Below are 15178 nucleotides of genomic sequence, written 5' to 3'. Positions count from 1 at the left end.
AAACTCCCTAAACCTCATGTTTTCTTCCGTCTTTTGAAACTTGGGATGAAATTTTTACACTATTATGAGAATTGAGTAACACGGTGACCATTTAAGTAAGCGTGTAGCCAATGGCTGGCTGAACTAATGCTGTGTCCCGCTGAGCTATTATTATCTTATGAACAAAACTATGAGATTCTCATCCATTTCTTCCTTGTACTGGGGCAAGAAAAGACAAGGCTAGTCTCACTATAGTGCTCAGCTTTCCAGCCACAGGATCCTGGGAAACCAGTTCAGGAATTGGGAGTAGCAGAATTATCCCTGACTGAGACATAGAAATATGGGAATGGAGCTATTTCATGGCCCCGTGGTTGCCTGAGGTACTTTACATGGAAAAGCAAATCTTGTGAGGGTGTGGTAGCACATGTCTGTAATCCCAGCTGGAGGCAGACACAGGAGAATAGAGTTCTTTGTCTCTAAAGAAGAGTCAAGGACACATGAATTACATGAGACTCAAACAACAAGAGCAACAACAACAAAGGAAAACCTGTACATATCTCTAAAGTGGTTTCCTACAGAGATCAAACCCAGGTCCTTATTAATGGCTAGACAAATGAATGAATGAATGATCTACCAACAAGCCACACAGCTTGAACCACCCTTCAGTATAAATTTCCAAATGCAATCGTGCCTTTCTTTCCTTTCTTTTCAGTGTAAGCTTCTATATCCCGACATGAAGAAATAATATGGCATTCATTTGTCTGTCTCTGTCTGGGGGATGAACGGAGAGGTGGAAGAAGATAAAGACACCTCCAAACAAGGAGTGAACTTTATACATGAAGATGATAAAGCCCATGACGGGTGACAGACGCAGTAAGGAATTACTTCAGGAAGCACCTCAATTATGACTCACTACTTTAAAAAGACTTAATTGCAAGTGAGTAAGCCAGAGTTGCGCAGGCGCCATTCAGGACGGTAACCCGCCCATGGCCACACATCGATTTCAGAAAGTAAACACACACTTCTCTTGGCTCCCATTCCTATTGCTTTCTTAAAAAGTGAAAGCTTTGTTATCCACAGTATCTTCACGTTGTCCAAATAGACCTAGTAAGCATAAGGGACAGACATATGGCCCACTTTGGACCAATCAAATGGAGGACCCAAGGAGGTAATGATTCACCCGAGATCTAAGACTAGAATGGGAATATAGCACGGGATAGCCCTATGTCTAATGTACTTCAGGGTATATTTTCCTCTGCCATGTCTTCAGCTCACACAAGCAAGGAAATATAAATATAAATATAAATGAAGGCAACAAATCCAATTCTGCAGGCCCAACTGTTTTGAGTGAGAAAAGAACAGGTCTCTCTTCTTAAAAGTGAGAGACCATCACAGCCTAGTCACTAACTTTAAACAATGTATGAAAATCTTTCTGTAAAGGCAAAATGTCTCAGTGGGGGTGAAGGCACTTGCTGCCTGAAGATGCAAATCTAATTATCCTGAGTCCTTGTAACTCATTTAAACATGGGTGGCGAGAAGAGACTCTGTGAACTCATCCTCTGAACTCCACACATGTACCATGCACCTTGTCACAACACATACAACTCAAACACACTTGTACACACACACACACACACACACACACACACACAAATTAGTGAATCAATTAATTACATTTTTAAAAGGCTATTTCTTTTTAAAAACCTCTTATAAACAATCATCATAATTTTAAACAATATAGATGTAAGCAGATCCTCTTCTCAGTACAAATTATACTATCAATGCCTAGTTACCTGGCTCAACATAGAAGATAATGCCCAGGAGATATCAGTATGTGTTTAGGTCACAGTAAGCCAGGGGAGTTCCAGGCAGAGCTGCATCCAGGTCCCCTGTGCTGAGACCTGATATTTTAACATCTACTGAAAACAGGGAATAAGACTTTACTGGTTGAGGAAGGACTCTTGCCTAAATTCCTGACTCTCAAGGAACTACTTTGTCCTAAATAAATAAATAAATAAATAAATAAATAAATAAATAAATAGAAAGAAAAGAAATAAATGCCTGTAGCCAGGGAAAAAGGAAAGGAAACTGGACAATTCTCTGTGGCTCTGGGCCAGGAAGAAACTTAGCTGTGACAGAAAGAGAACTCACTTCATCCATACAAGAACACCGACTGGGAAATACACACTGAAACCCACTACCAAAACAAAATGCCGAGAACCATTTTGTATGAACAAGTTAGAAGGTCCACAGACTCAACCAAATAAACATCCCCTGGTGAAGCTAAGCTCACAGTAAAAAAAAAAAAAAAAGCCAAAATAAGACATAAATATCCAAATAAGACATAAATATCCAAATAAGACATAAATATCCAAAAGGGAAGTTCTGGGGATTTGGTCCAATGTGAGAATTTACACCCTGAAATTAGGAAGAAAAAACCAGAATGCTGATGTAATCTACAACATGAATGTAAACAAATAAAAACAACAGGAAGAATGAAAATTAAGCAGCTTCAAAACAGCGCGAGCCAAAGGCAGACAGACATGAAAAGGGACCAGAAATGTTGAAATGAACATGCAATTAAGATTAAAAGCCTAGCAAGTACACTATCAATTAGAAGTGCACTGTGAACAGTATGGCAAGTTGGAAACAAAAAGATCAGTGAAATACAAAAATAAATGACGGTGAAGGGAAAACAGAAAACAAAAAATTTTAAGGCGTGTCATAAATTCTATGGGAGAAAAAAAATCACATAAACCCTGAAGGACACAGTGAGACAGCAGCTGAATATCAGAAATAATCACACACACACATATACACCACACACACACACACACACACACACACACCACACACACACACACACACATATACATGTGTATGCATACATACATATACACACACATGCACATATATACACGCATGCACATACTCGCACATGCATGCCTGCATACACACATGCACACTCATGTACACATACACAAACATACACCACATACACGTATACACACACACAAACACATACATGCATGCATGCATACACACATGCACACTCATGAACACAAACATACAGCATACAAACACACACTCACACATACATTTGTGCATGCATACACATACATACATACATACATACACACACACACACACACACACACACGGCTGAAGTTCAGGTAACACAATGGCCCAAAGGAGAGAAGGCAGAAAGCAATGACATCTATCTGATGAAAATAACTCAAAACCCTATATTCAGTTTAATTTTCATTGCAGACTATAAGCAAATTAATGACATTTTCAAAGGGTTGGGACAGAGCTCAATGGAAGAGCACTTGTCTAGAACTTACAAAGCCCTGGGTAAAACCCATGCCTCCAAGAGAAATGGCTTGGACAACGCTAAAGGTCAAGGCTATCCCTGAAGTATTCACTGAAGAATGTATGCATGGAGAAGGGAAATTATATAAAAGTAAGAGGTGGAAGTGACCATAAAGAGAGCATGCTCAACACATTTATCAATCTAAACAAACTTTACCTATAGAAACCTTATCAAATAATTTGAACTTAGAAATAGGATTTTAAAAATGTATAACGCTCAAGCATCTTTGGGAACAGGCGAATAACAACAATGGAAGCAGCAAATGCTGTGTTTGACCGAGCGGGAAGAATAGAGGAAGGTCAGGGAGGAGATGGGGCAGTAATGCATTTGATAAATAAGGAAGATGCTGCAAAGTCAAAATATTGGGGGGAAAATAAAAGAAAGACATTGAGTAAAAGCACAGATCAAAATGAGCCCCAATAAATCACTGCAATAAATGTAGTAACATTTCTGTTTTAAACTGCAGAGATTTCTATTTTTAAAGACAGAAAACCCAGTTATGTGGGGTTTAATGAAACACATTTAAATAAAAATGATATGGCTGATTTCCTAGAAACATATAGGAGATGTGGGCGAGCAATATGGATATGACAACATCTCTACAGAAAAAGGATTACAAAAGTAATTTCTATTTTGAGTAACAGCAATGATACAAAATATCAAATTTAACCACAAAGAAAGCTGTAAAATAGGAACTCAGATGGAATAATATTAAGTCAGTATACACCTAAGATATGGAGATAAGCCAGATAAAGTCAAAGTTTAACAGAATTACAAATAGCCCTTCTTAGTGGCCAATTCTACACAAGTCAGAACTGATAATGTAGCCAAAACACAGTAACAGTATTGAAGAATTTAATGCCACAATGTATACCTCTCTCTCTCTCTCTCTCTCTCTCTCTCTGTGTGTGTGTGTGTGTGTGTGTGTGTGTGTGTATACACATACATGCCTGGGTATGAGCACAGCACATGGCACTAATACTTTTACTTTCTATGCTCTTCTCACGTTCACATAGGAAAAAAAAATCTGATTTTTAAAACAGCCCTTCACTAACTCACACAAAACACAACAATTGAGACTATCATAGAAGTCATCAGCTTACCATTCCAATCAAAATGTAATTAATGTTGTATGAATTTAAAAATCAAAATAAAATGCAGCTGTGGGGCCAGAGGGATGGCTCGGTGGTTAAGAGGGCTTGGTTTACTTGAAGAGGATGTGGGTTTGATTCCCAGCATGCACACAGAGATTAGCAACTAGGAGACTTGTTCAGGAGGTCCAGTGCCTTCTTCTGACCTCCACAGGTACCAGGACTCACACGGCACACATACATACAGGCAGACAAAACACTCACACATAAAATAAAGTGAAGAAATCTAATACATCTAATAAACAAATGAAATAAATCGTGGATAAAACAGTCTCAATGTGTTTGTCATTATGATTTTTTTAATGTGGGAAGATGACAGTGAATGTATGTATATCAAAGATGACAGCAGGCCTGAAGTAGGTCAGAAAGGAGTGTTTCTCTTAGTGTGTGTATCACCACCATGCTAGGAAGCACCCTTTTGAAGCATGACAGCTGGTAGGGAGATTTATATTTAATAATTTTACTTTCTAAGATATTTCTTTGACTTTAGAGGCTAAGCATGTTGTGATATGATCCAGTGATATGAATAAATTCTGAATTATGTTTTATTTGTAATGAAGATTAATACATATAAATATAAAGTACCATACATCAGTCTTGTTTGTGACATTTACTTAAAAGTACAACAAACATATCCTAGCTTTGATGAGTTCAAGAAAACTCTTATATTTTAGAGAGAATGAAGACAAGTCAACTAGGAGTTCCAAAAACTAAGGTAAGAAAGTTATTTTGCCCATATTATTTGGTCATTTTAGCACAAGTACATGTTAATTTATAGCTCAGATGGTCAGAAAATGCATGTGTTTGATACATAGTTATGATAACAGTAGTTGTGCATTCCATTATTAGCAGTTTGGGGGGGATTATTTACCCTTGTGAGGTGGAAACTGCCATAATTTTGAAAAAAAAAAAACCCAATAGCAGATGACCTAAGCTTTCAGTTTAATGACTAAACAGATAAGCCAAAGAAAACCACAAGAGTATAAGCAAAGGCTGTAAAGCTGGAGACCTGTAAGCAAGAGTGATTTAAAAAAAAAAATACAAGAGAAAAAATAATTTTGATCAAGATGATAAAAGACAAGAATAAAGCCATTAAGAATAAAAGGGGCATATGAATACAGAAGGAGAACTTTAAGGTCTCTTAAAAAAATCATTCTCTAAGCAACAGTAAAAGTTCAAATTATATAAACATATACGTGACTCAAAACTGACTTAAAAAAATATACAGATAAACAAAATAGCACTATGACTATAGATATTAAAACAGAATCATCAACCAAAATCTAATCTATCCATATAACAAAACTACCAAACTTAGAGGTAAGTTTTTATAGCCCTACAAAGAAAACATGTGGTGTGTGTGTGTGTGTGTGTGTGTGTGTGTGTGTGTGTGTGTGTGTGTGTTTTGGGGGCTTCGAAACACATGAAAATTCTACAAGAACTAAGCACCTCAATAATGGTAAATAAAATTATCCTTGTTAAAGTTGATAAGCAGTAAGATTTTCAATTGACAAAACAAACCAACCCCCCCCCTAAAAAAATAAAAACCTGCTGTTATTGTAAAGATGAGAACACTGTGACTCTAATGTTCTGACATCATCTTTATGATGCTTGAATTCATCTTTAGAAAGAAACGAAAAATCTACTGCCTTCCTTTTTCAGACTGAGAACATGTGGGTGACACTGAACACATGTGGTGCTCTCAAGAGAAAAGAACCTGGACCATTCTGTGCCTTCCTTTTTCAGACTGAGAACATGTGGGTGACCCTGAACATATGTGGTGCTCTCAAGAGAAAGAACCTGGACCATTCTGTAGGCATTATTAGGTCTGAGCACATGGTGGCAGGCACATGTTATGTACAAAATGAGATGCAAAGACCAGGAACTCCATCCTGCCCCTCTCTAGAAGACACATGAGCTTGGGACAAACTAGATGAAGCATAAGGCACGTGCGAGGAGACATGTTTTTCAGAGATAAGGATCTCTAAATTCAAGAACATACACAACTTTTGAGACTCATGTTTTAAACTCAAGGCAGCCTAAAGCCTAGAACAGACATCTTCATGAGCCAAATGTTTTGCCTTTCAAAAACAGCAATAATAATAATAATAATAATAATAATAATAATAATAATAATAATAATAATAATAATACAATGTGCCCACCCAGGTACCAACAGCAAATAAAGCACCCTCAGTGAGACGCCAGTGCTGTAGAGGGGCATACAAGGAATTCTGGAACAAAGACCAGAGTTCAGTTACTTTAAAGGTTAGAGACAGTGCTCTATCCCTGAACCTTGAGCAGACGTAGAATATACAGCCACGTTCACTCAGGTTAGGGCAAGTGCAGCCCTCAATGGCCCAGTTCATGAGAGAAAGCAAAGCAGACAATGGTAAGCACGGGATCTCAACGTCTTTCTCTCGATGCCTCTTAAGGTCAGCTTAGAGCTATATCCTTGCACATAAGATTCCGTAGGCAAAGTATGTGGAGTTTTCTGCACACATTTGTACAGAAATTCTTTTTATTAAAAGAATCAATGCATTGCGAGAGACGCATGCACTGTGAGACCCTAGAGTGTACAGACAAGAGGTCCTAAGGAAAAGGTGAGGAAGTGCTTTGCTCCAAGGTAGGCTAACATCACTGAGCATTTTTTTATTCAGCTAAACTGTTCTACATACACCCATCTCATCAATTCTACAATCAGGCTTGCAGGACATTTTATAACTGCAGAACTACATCTCTAGCCAAATAATGAGGATGTTGACTTTTCCCCCAATCACCAGATAAAGCAAGGAGAGGATAAGTTGACTTAGGCCTTTTGTAGAACAAGACGAACAAGTGTGCTTTCTGATTTGTAAGAATACTTCCAAGACCTGAAGCAATGCAATCTAGATAGCCATTCTAAGTTCACCACTGGTATTTAAACCTCCTACAAATGTTCTTAGGTGCAACCTGTTCATCCTTGTTTAGATTAATCACTGGGAATATTTCTCCCTGTTCTCTGAGCAGGTAAGTCCTAGCACACCAGGTACTTCCTTTAAAATGCCCCAAACAGAAACCACAGTTTCTATATGAGCTGGCATTTGTGTTGCCCATTCTCCATGCATGTTGAACTCCATCACCTTTCACAAATGTGAGCAACTTAAGCTACCTGTGTAAGTTAACCACTCCCAAACAAAGGTTTTCAAACACAAAAGCTAAACCAGAACCTATTTAATTTTGAAATAAACCTTGCTATTAAAAATCAAATCTTGCAAATAAATAAAAGCATCATTTACTGACATTAACCAGACCCAAAGTCTATACAGCATAATGAACTTATATACAGTTAGAAATGACATTATATATGCTGAAGCTGAGCAGTTACAACGTGAATGGTTTTTTTAGTTCTAATTCTGCATGGATATTTTGGTCTTGGAGATAGGTAAGTGCATAAACTATATTTGATACATAAAATGTAAAGATTAAGCACAAAGCTCCATGGCTTCTGTTTCAGAACTTATTTTCCTGGCCTGTGAAGTTGTTCTTCAGTACCTGGGCAGGCTTGCTCAAAGCTAAAGAGAAAGTGGAGGGTCTGGGGGCTGGGGGAGCAGGGTGATGCTGGAGAAAGACTTGAGGGTATGTGGAAAGGAGACTTCAGTATATCAGGGTATTTGTACATCCCTTCAGGAGCAGCCAAGGAAGCAAGAGAAGGCTGGGTTGCAAAATAGGAAGAAAATAGCAAAGACTCCAAACAACAGATTTCCTTTTTAACTTGAAAATTCCACTTTCTGTTCTAAGATTGATTTCTTTCCCTTTACATCGGGGAGCCAACACCTGTCGACTTGAACCTCTCTCCGAGAAAGAGACAAGAATGGAGTGCTGTCCTCTCTGCCCTGCCCCAGTGGCCAGAGAATTACAGAATCCAAGGAAAGCAAATGGAGTGGGAGGATACATGTGCAATGTATTATAACTTTGGTCAAATCTGGCGTTGTGAGGGCATGGTGGCCTGTGAAACAGAAGAGGACTAAGACCATGGTTAACAGAGATGTGAAGGTGCCTGTATGCAAACTTTGACTCACACAAGCATGGACATTTTTAATCAAGTTCCACATAGTTAGGATGATGGTGTCCATTAAGATGACTGGAATACCACAGCTGGGTTGAGAGGACTCCCAAAGGCCACCCAAGAGAACAAGAGCTCAGGGATTAAAACAGAAGGCAAGAAGCACAGAGACAGCAAAAAATGGGCCACCTAGCACTGTGGCTCTCTGGGGCACCGTGGCCATTGTCACCAGCAGCATGCCCGCCTTGACAACCCGGATTAAGGGACAAAGCCACTCTCCTCTAATCCTTACTCCAGAACACTCTTTCAGGGAGGACCAAAGATGAGGCATCAGGCCTTCCTCCTGCCTAGAACTGGGTCTCTCCACCCACCAGCAAAGCTTCCTCATGTCCCAGCTTCCTCCTCCCCAAAACAGGGCCATCATATCTACCCAGGATAAAGGCTGTGAAAATGAGGGATAATGAACTTAAGTGCCCACTAGCGGCTGTTATTAGTGTAATTAATCTGATTAAAATAATCAGAGGTGAAGAACAGAAGAAGGTGTCAGAGCAGAAAAAGCAGTAATGGGAAAAGTCACAAATGCAGCCCTCCTGGGGCTCTGACTCAGGCACAGGCAGGGATCCAGAGGCAAGCTACCTTTGTGCATTTGGTGGGTCTAACTTTGTTGGTCATAGTATGGACTTTCCAGCTTTGGTTTCCACCTCTCTCGGGTGGGAGTGTATTCACATCCCTAAGGCCATGCTCCCTAGGGAGCTGCACATCCCTACAGGGCAGGGATGCTGTGGGGGATGATGCAAAGAGAGAGCATCTCAGGCTATTATTAGAGACCATGAGCTTATGTGGCTGTTTGCTTGATAGGGAAGTCCATGTCCCTTATACCATTGCTCAGATGGAATTAAAACATGCGCAGCTAGTCAGTCATGCCAGAGCCAGCAATTCCAGACTGCAGAGTCATTATGTAGCGTAGGACACTTTTGCTTACCACCATTACAGGCTAATAGATTTAATCTAACCTCGGAAGTCAATGCCAGGCTTAGCTTGCAAGTTCTAGCCTCTTACAAACCATCCCTGCCACCTGCTTAGACCCACCCCTTTTCCAGTCACGCTTTTTGTTTTTCTCTAGAATGCTGTTTCTGGTGAACAGCTCACCCTGACCAGACTCCAGTCATCCTTGAAAACAGTCTGTATATGTCTGGCCAGGATGTGACCCCTGCATCTCTCCACAGCCATATTGAGTTTGCTCTACTGTCGAGGAGTATTTCCTTTGTTGTGACCATCAGTGCCTCTCCCTGATCATCAGAAAGGTTCCCTAGAAAGGCCGAGATGTACGGAAAGCTGCATCCCACAAGGTGAATGCAAAAGCATAGAAAACACCACGTTCTTCTGACCTCATATGTTTTGAACAGTACAGCGATAGTGAATGTGCTTTAATACTACATACAGAGTAAAATTATGAGCGTGCCCTATGATGGAGTGATCAGGCTAACAGATGAGAAAACGGGGTGAGCTTGGGGATGGGTTAATTATTTGTGAATAGCTGGTCTCCCTGGTTCCAGTTACCTCTAAAGAAGAAAAGGCTTTCTAGAGAGGTATTGTAGAGGCAAGCATTTAGGGGTCCCAGTTTAAGCACCTCATCAGTCAGGGACATGAGGATGGTCTGTGTCCTGCCAAAGCACCCTCTCCCATCCAAGATCTTGCCGATTTCAGCTCTCCTCTCTACTTGTAGATGATATACAATCTAGCTAAGTTCTGCCTCGCTCAGCAAGCAGGTCTTCCTCAACTTTAGCAGAGCTGTCAAACTTGACACTCAAAGCAGAAGTTCACAGTGGGTCTCTATGCTATGGGCCAGTCTTTCCCAGCTTTCCAAGGCCAGCGTCGGATTAAGAACAGGAGATCTTTCAACCACAGGAGCTAATCTGTCTGTCCAAGGCTGCCTTGGTGCAGGAGGAGCTGGCCACTATCTGAGACCAACTACTTGCCTACTTGGCGAGTCACCCACCAGGATCCCCAGTCTGATCGTCCCCGCCCCAACCCACGGGTACAGTTCCTTACCAATCTTGGCCAAGGAGGCCAGTAGGATCCACAAAGTGATCTCGAAAGGGATTTGCACGTGGGGGTAATCCAGGGTGAACACGGGCAACCGACTTTCCTCGAACGGTGTCGTTCCAGGGGCCACCACACTGGCAGGACTTGGCGGGTTGGAGCTGGCACCCCTGGCCCTGGGTGCGTCCAGCAGGGTCTCGGCCAGCGCGCCCGCCGGCACTGCCACCTGCAGAGACAGCAGCAGCAGCAGCAGCAGAGACAGTGGCGCCCGCACGCTGTGCGCGGTGCCCCGGGGGCCCATGGGGTCGGCGGCTATGAGCGCAGCAGAGGACGCCGGTGTAGGAATCTGGGTTCCCTCAGCGCATCCCGGTGTGGGGGACAGCACTACTAACTCAAAGGGACTGCGAGAGTACCACACCACCGCCTCCACGGGATCGGGGCTCCCTGTCGCCAACAAGCTCGGTGGGTGTGAACCTCGCAGGGCCCGGAGGGGAGCACGCAGCGACAGGAGGCCACTGCGCGGTCCCTCGGCCGCGCTCAGCCGCGCTTAGCCGCCCTCCGCCGCCGGCCGCCCTCCCATGCCTGGCAGCTACAGGCCCTGCCGGGGCGGCCCGAGGGCGGGCGGGGACGGGGACGGGGGCGGGGCGGGGCGGGCGGGGCGCCCCGGTGGCGGGGCGGGAGGACGCGGGGACCCGGTGCGACGCGCACCTGCCGCAACCCACAGTCGACGCGGGGGCGAAGGTCGCGCCGTTCTCTAGCCCGCACCGCGGACCAAGAGCCGCTGTCCCTGGGAGCCCGGGAGCTGTGGGTGCACTAGGTGCGCGGTGCTCACGGTGGCCTGAGCTGTCCCCGCCCCGGAGGCAGCGTCGGCCGTCCATCAGGGCTGGGACCGACGCGACCCACGCGTCGCGCCCTGCCCCCTCCCCCCGCAGGCTCCTGCAAGGAGACACCCCGGGGCGCTGGCACGCGAGGAGGCGCCGCGGGCTCGGGCAGGGAAGCGACGCCGGGCGCGGCGGAACTGGGGAGCCTTCGCCACTGCCGGGTCTGCAGAGACCGACTCACCGAGGCGAGTCGCTCGGGTCCTCGGAAAGATGAGAAGGAAGAGCCGCGCTTCGCTCCCCTCGGGAGCAAAGCACCTTGAACACAGCCTGTTCTCTGCGCATCGAAACTCCCGGTTGAGAACTCAGCGCTCCCACGCTCTCCCAGAGCCCTTGTCTTTCCGCTTTTCCACTCCTTGTAACAGTGTGCACTCCACTTTTCTTCCCTCCCCCAGCTTTGGGGAAGAAAAAGTCTCTGTTTTTAGGCTTCGAGGTGAATCTGTCTGAGGACATCAGAAACATAACTATTTCGTGGAAAACTAGTGATTTGCCTAGCTTAGAAGGACTTGTTCGGCTAATTACAGGACGGGCTGCGGTTTGGAAAAGCGGGATTCTCCCAGCGCCAACTGGCCCTTCTCCTGAGCCCGACCTTCCGCAGGGGCCTTGCCAGGTGCCCTGCCTGTGATCCCACTGTCCCGGTGCCCTCACGGTGAGAAACTGAAAGGAACCAAAAGCAAGCCATCTGCCTCCCAGTTAACCCACACGGTTTCCCCTAAACTTATAAAATAAAACTCTTATCTTTTCCACATGGTTCCGTCTCTTGTTTACACACCCCTCAGTCTGACACAGAAAGTTCTAACAGAATCTGTGAGATGTCAGTCAGCTGAGGCCATCTGAGTAGAGGCAAGCAAGGAACCTTTGAGCCTAGAAAAGGCAGGAACCATTCTAGCCCGAAGTGGAATGAGTCTCAGGGTTGATACAGAACCGGCACAGAATGTCGCTGTTGATATATCAGTTTTCCAGCTTTGAAGTGGAACTGGCTGTGAAGATATTTGTTTCCTTGTAAAGATTTACTGAAACAGGCAGAGCTCAACCCTTTTCTTCCCTGCTGGGCATTTGCATATCAACGGAGATCCCTCACCCCGTTTCTAAGAAAGGACTTGTTAACTAAATGCTTTCTTTCTTGAATTGCCTTTTTCTCCAGAAGAGGCGTTGGGAAAGCACTTTCACTTGAATTTTTGGTTACCACAAATACCGAAGTTGGGAGGGAGAAACTGTATCTGTTTTACAGGTGAAGCCCTGCATACTCACGAACACCCTTCTAGATTAAAGTTCTAGAAGGTATCCACACCCAAGGCCTGACCTTGCTAAAGCTGGTTCCACCCCACACTACCAATTCTAGAGATTATTTATCACATAGAACAATGAAGAATATTTTTAGGGGTTGTTTAAAAGCATACCTCCTAATAGGATGAAGTTCTGCGGAGAGTAAGCAGCCAGTTTCTGGAGTGTGGTGATGCCACAGGGGCCAAACACACAGTCAGACAGTTAGTTATTCCTAGGCATGGGATGTTGAGGACGACTGTGCATCATAGGATAAATGACATTCCACACCACTGTCTAGAGTATCTACACAGGTCACAGATGCTGGAGTCACTGTCCTTTGTAAATCTCTGCTACTGCAAAGACTAATCGGTTTTCGTAATACTTGGGAAAAATCTTTTTATTCGGTCTTGTGGGTGAAAGAGGGGAGTTAAAGAGCAACCTTCTGGGGCTGGGGAATGGCTCAGCCCATGTAGAGCCAGCGTGTAGACCTGAGTTTGAATACCAGAATCCATGTGTAGTAGCACACGTTGTGAGCCCAGTGTGCCTCTGGAGAAAGAACTAAGACAGGAGAATCCCCAGGAGCTCCCAGGCCAGAGAGAAGCGAACAAGAATAGACCCCTTTCAAACAAGGGACAAGGTGAGGACCAACAAACACCTGAGCCTGTCCTATGAACTTTAATCATGCACCACACACACACACTCATCTTTTACCCAGAACAGATAAAGAAAGAATTGCATGTATCTTGTTATGCTTACATCTTAAATCTGTCTCAGTGTTCCATATATTAAAAGCTGGTCACTAAGAGGAGTGGTGTTATATGGCTGTGGTCCCTAAGGATAAGAAGTTAGGTCACTGAGGGCAAAACCTTGAAGAGCATTTTGGGGCCCTGGACTATCTCTGTCACTTCCCGGTCACCATGAGGTATGTAGATTTCTCTGTCTTGTGGGCTGCTGCTTGGTCACAGGCCACAAAGCAATGGCATCAACCAACCCTGGACTAAATGCTCCTCACCGAAGGCTAAAACAAACCTCTAATCCTTTATCCTTTCCCTTGGTATGGTGTTTGACACAGTGAGGAAAGTTAGTGTGGCACCTATGTTACCATTGGCTTGGCCATTTCTCCAAAGGGTCCTGTGGAGGACCCCAGCCCCTGAGACCTCTGCTTTCAGCTGTACCCACAGAATTTTAGAAAGACCACAATCTTCCAATGATTTTCCCAGTGACCTGGGTTTCTTCCTCCCACTCCCCTTCTCTAACCCCCATGCTCTATGAACGGTCTCACTGCTCCTCCTTCAGGACCTTTGCTCATTCTCTTACTGGTACAAAGGAGCAGTGCCTCACACTTTGCTGAGTCTTTTTTTTTTTTGAGGACTCAGCTCAGACTGACTTCACGACGTCTTACCCCACACCTGCTTTAACGCCTTTAGCTATATCTCTTGTAACTTCGCAGAGATTGATCACTGTATTTTCCCACACTACATGGCTCTCGTAAATGTGTTGACAGGGGGTTGAGCTGCTTGACGCAATTTACACTCGGTTCCAGGCACAGGGTGAGGAACATGAGATTACCACACGCGTGCCGGATCAATACAGGCATGGTTTGACAGGAAGCCTTGAGGCCTCAGTTCTTCCTCGCGGTGGGCCCTCTCATACTGGAGATAGACACACGGTCTCTCTGGCATCCCAGGACACGTTTCTATCTAATGCTTTCTGACTCATGCTGAGGGCTTTGTGTCTCCATCCTTCCCTACCAAGACGTTGTGAGGATCCAACCGCACTGGAAGAACTCTAGATATTTCCAGGAATTATAATTACAGGTTTGAGACTCTTTTTCCTCAAGTAACACCAAAGTGCTTACAGTTCTTCTCAGTGATGCTCTGACTCCATCACCTCTTCACCTCTAGTGGTCTGTTAGAACATCGGTGCAGTGAGTGGAGACCATTGACAAGAATCACTCCTACTGCCTTCAAGCAGGCCAGCGGTCCGGGACTATTTAAAGATGAAGACTGGCAAGGCATTTAGTATAGTTTCTAGATATAAGAGAAAGCATCTAGGAAAATAATCCTAAATTATTATAAGAGAAAAGATGCACATCAAAATAATAGTGTTAAGATTAGAGCCATTATTGAACACTAAAACAACAACAACAACAAAAAGAACAACAAAAAATTAGTTTCATACCCCAGCCTCTGCTTCAGCAACCTCTGGAGGAGGCCTAGGATAACAGCCATCCAGAGTTTGGGTTAGGGAAGGGTTGGGTACCTGGTTCTTCCATGAGAAGAAACAGCCTGGGACTCCATACCCTACCAACTGTACAAATCACTCTTTGCAAGAATTCCAGCGGGCCGAGTATGTCATCCATCACTATCATTGAGATGAATGATGAATGGGATGCGGATTGCTTGAGAGTGGTAGTGGCCCCCTGGTGCCACAGCAGGGCGCC

General features: G+C 44.0%; 1 protein-coding gene across 1 annotated transcript in view; it reads right to left on the bottom strand.

Moving 5' to 3' along the window:
* Positions 1-11436, bottom strand: part of Slc9a2 (solute carrier family 9 member A2) — an 83340-nt gene extending 71904 nt beyond the window's left edge. Inside the window, exon 1 of the mRNA XM_021198239.2 lies at positions 10601-11436. Coding sequence (XP_021053898.1) covers positions 10601-10892 — 292 coding nt within the window. The 5' untranslated portion in view covers positions 10893-11436. The remainder of the gene's footprint in view (positions 1-10600) is intronic.
* Positions 11437-15178: the final 3742 nt, after the last annotated feature.

This window comes from Mus pahari, chromosome 5 (assembly GCF_900095145.1).
Source record: "Mus pahari chromosome 5, PAHARI_EIJ_v1.1, whole genome shotgun sequence".
Lineage (NCBI taxonomy): Eukaryota > Metazoa > Chordata > Mammalia > Rodentia > Muridae > Mus > Mus pahari.
This window is presented reverse-complemented; position numbering and strand designations above follow the sequence as displayed.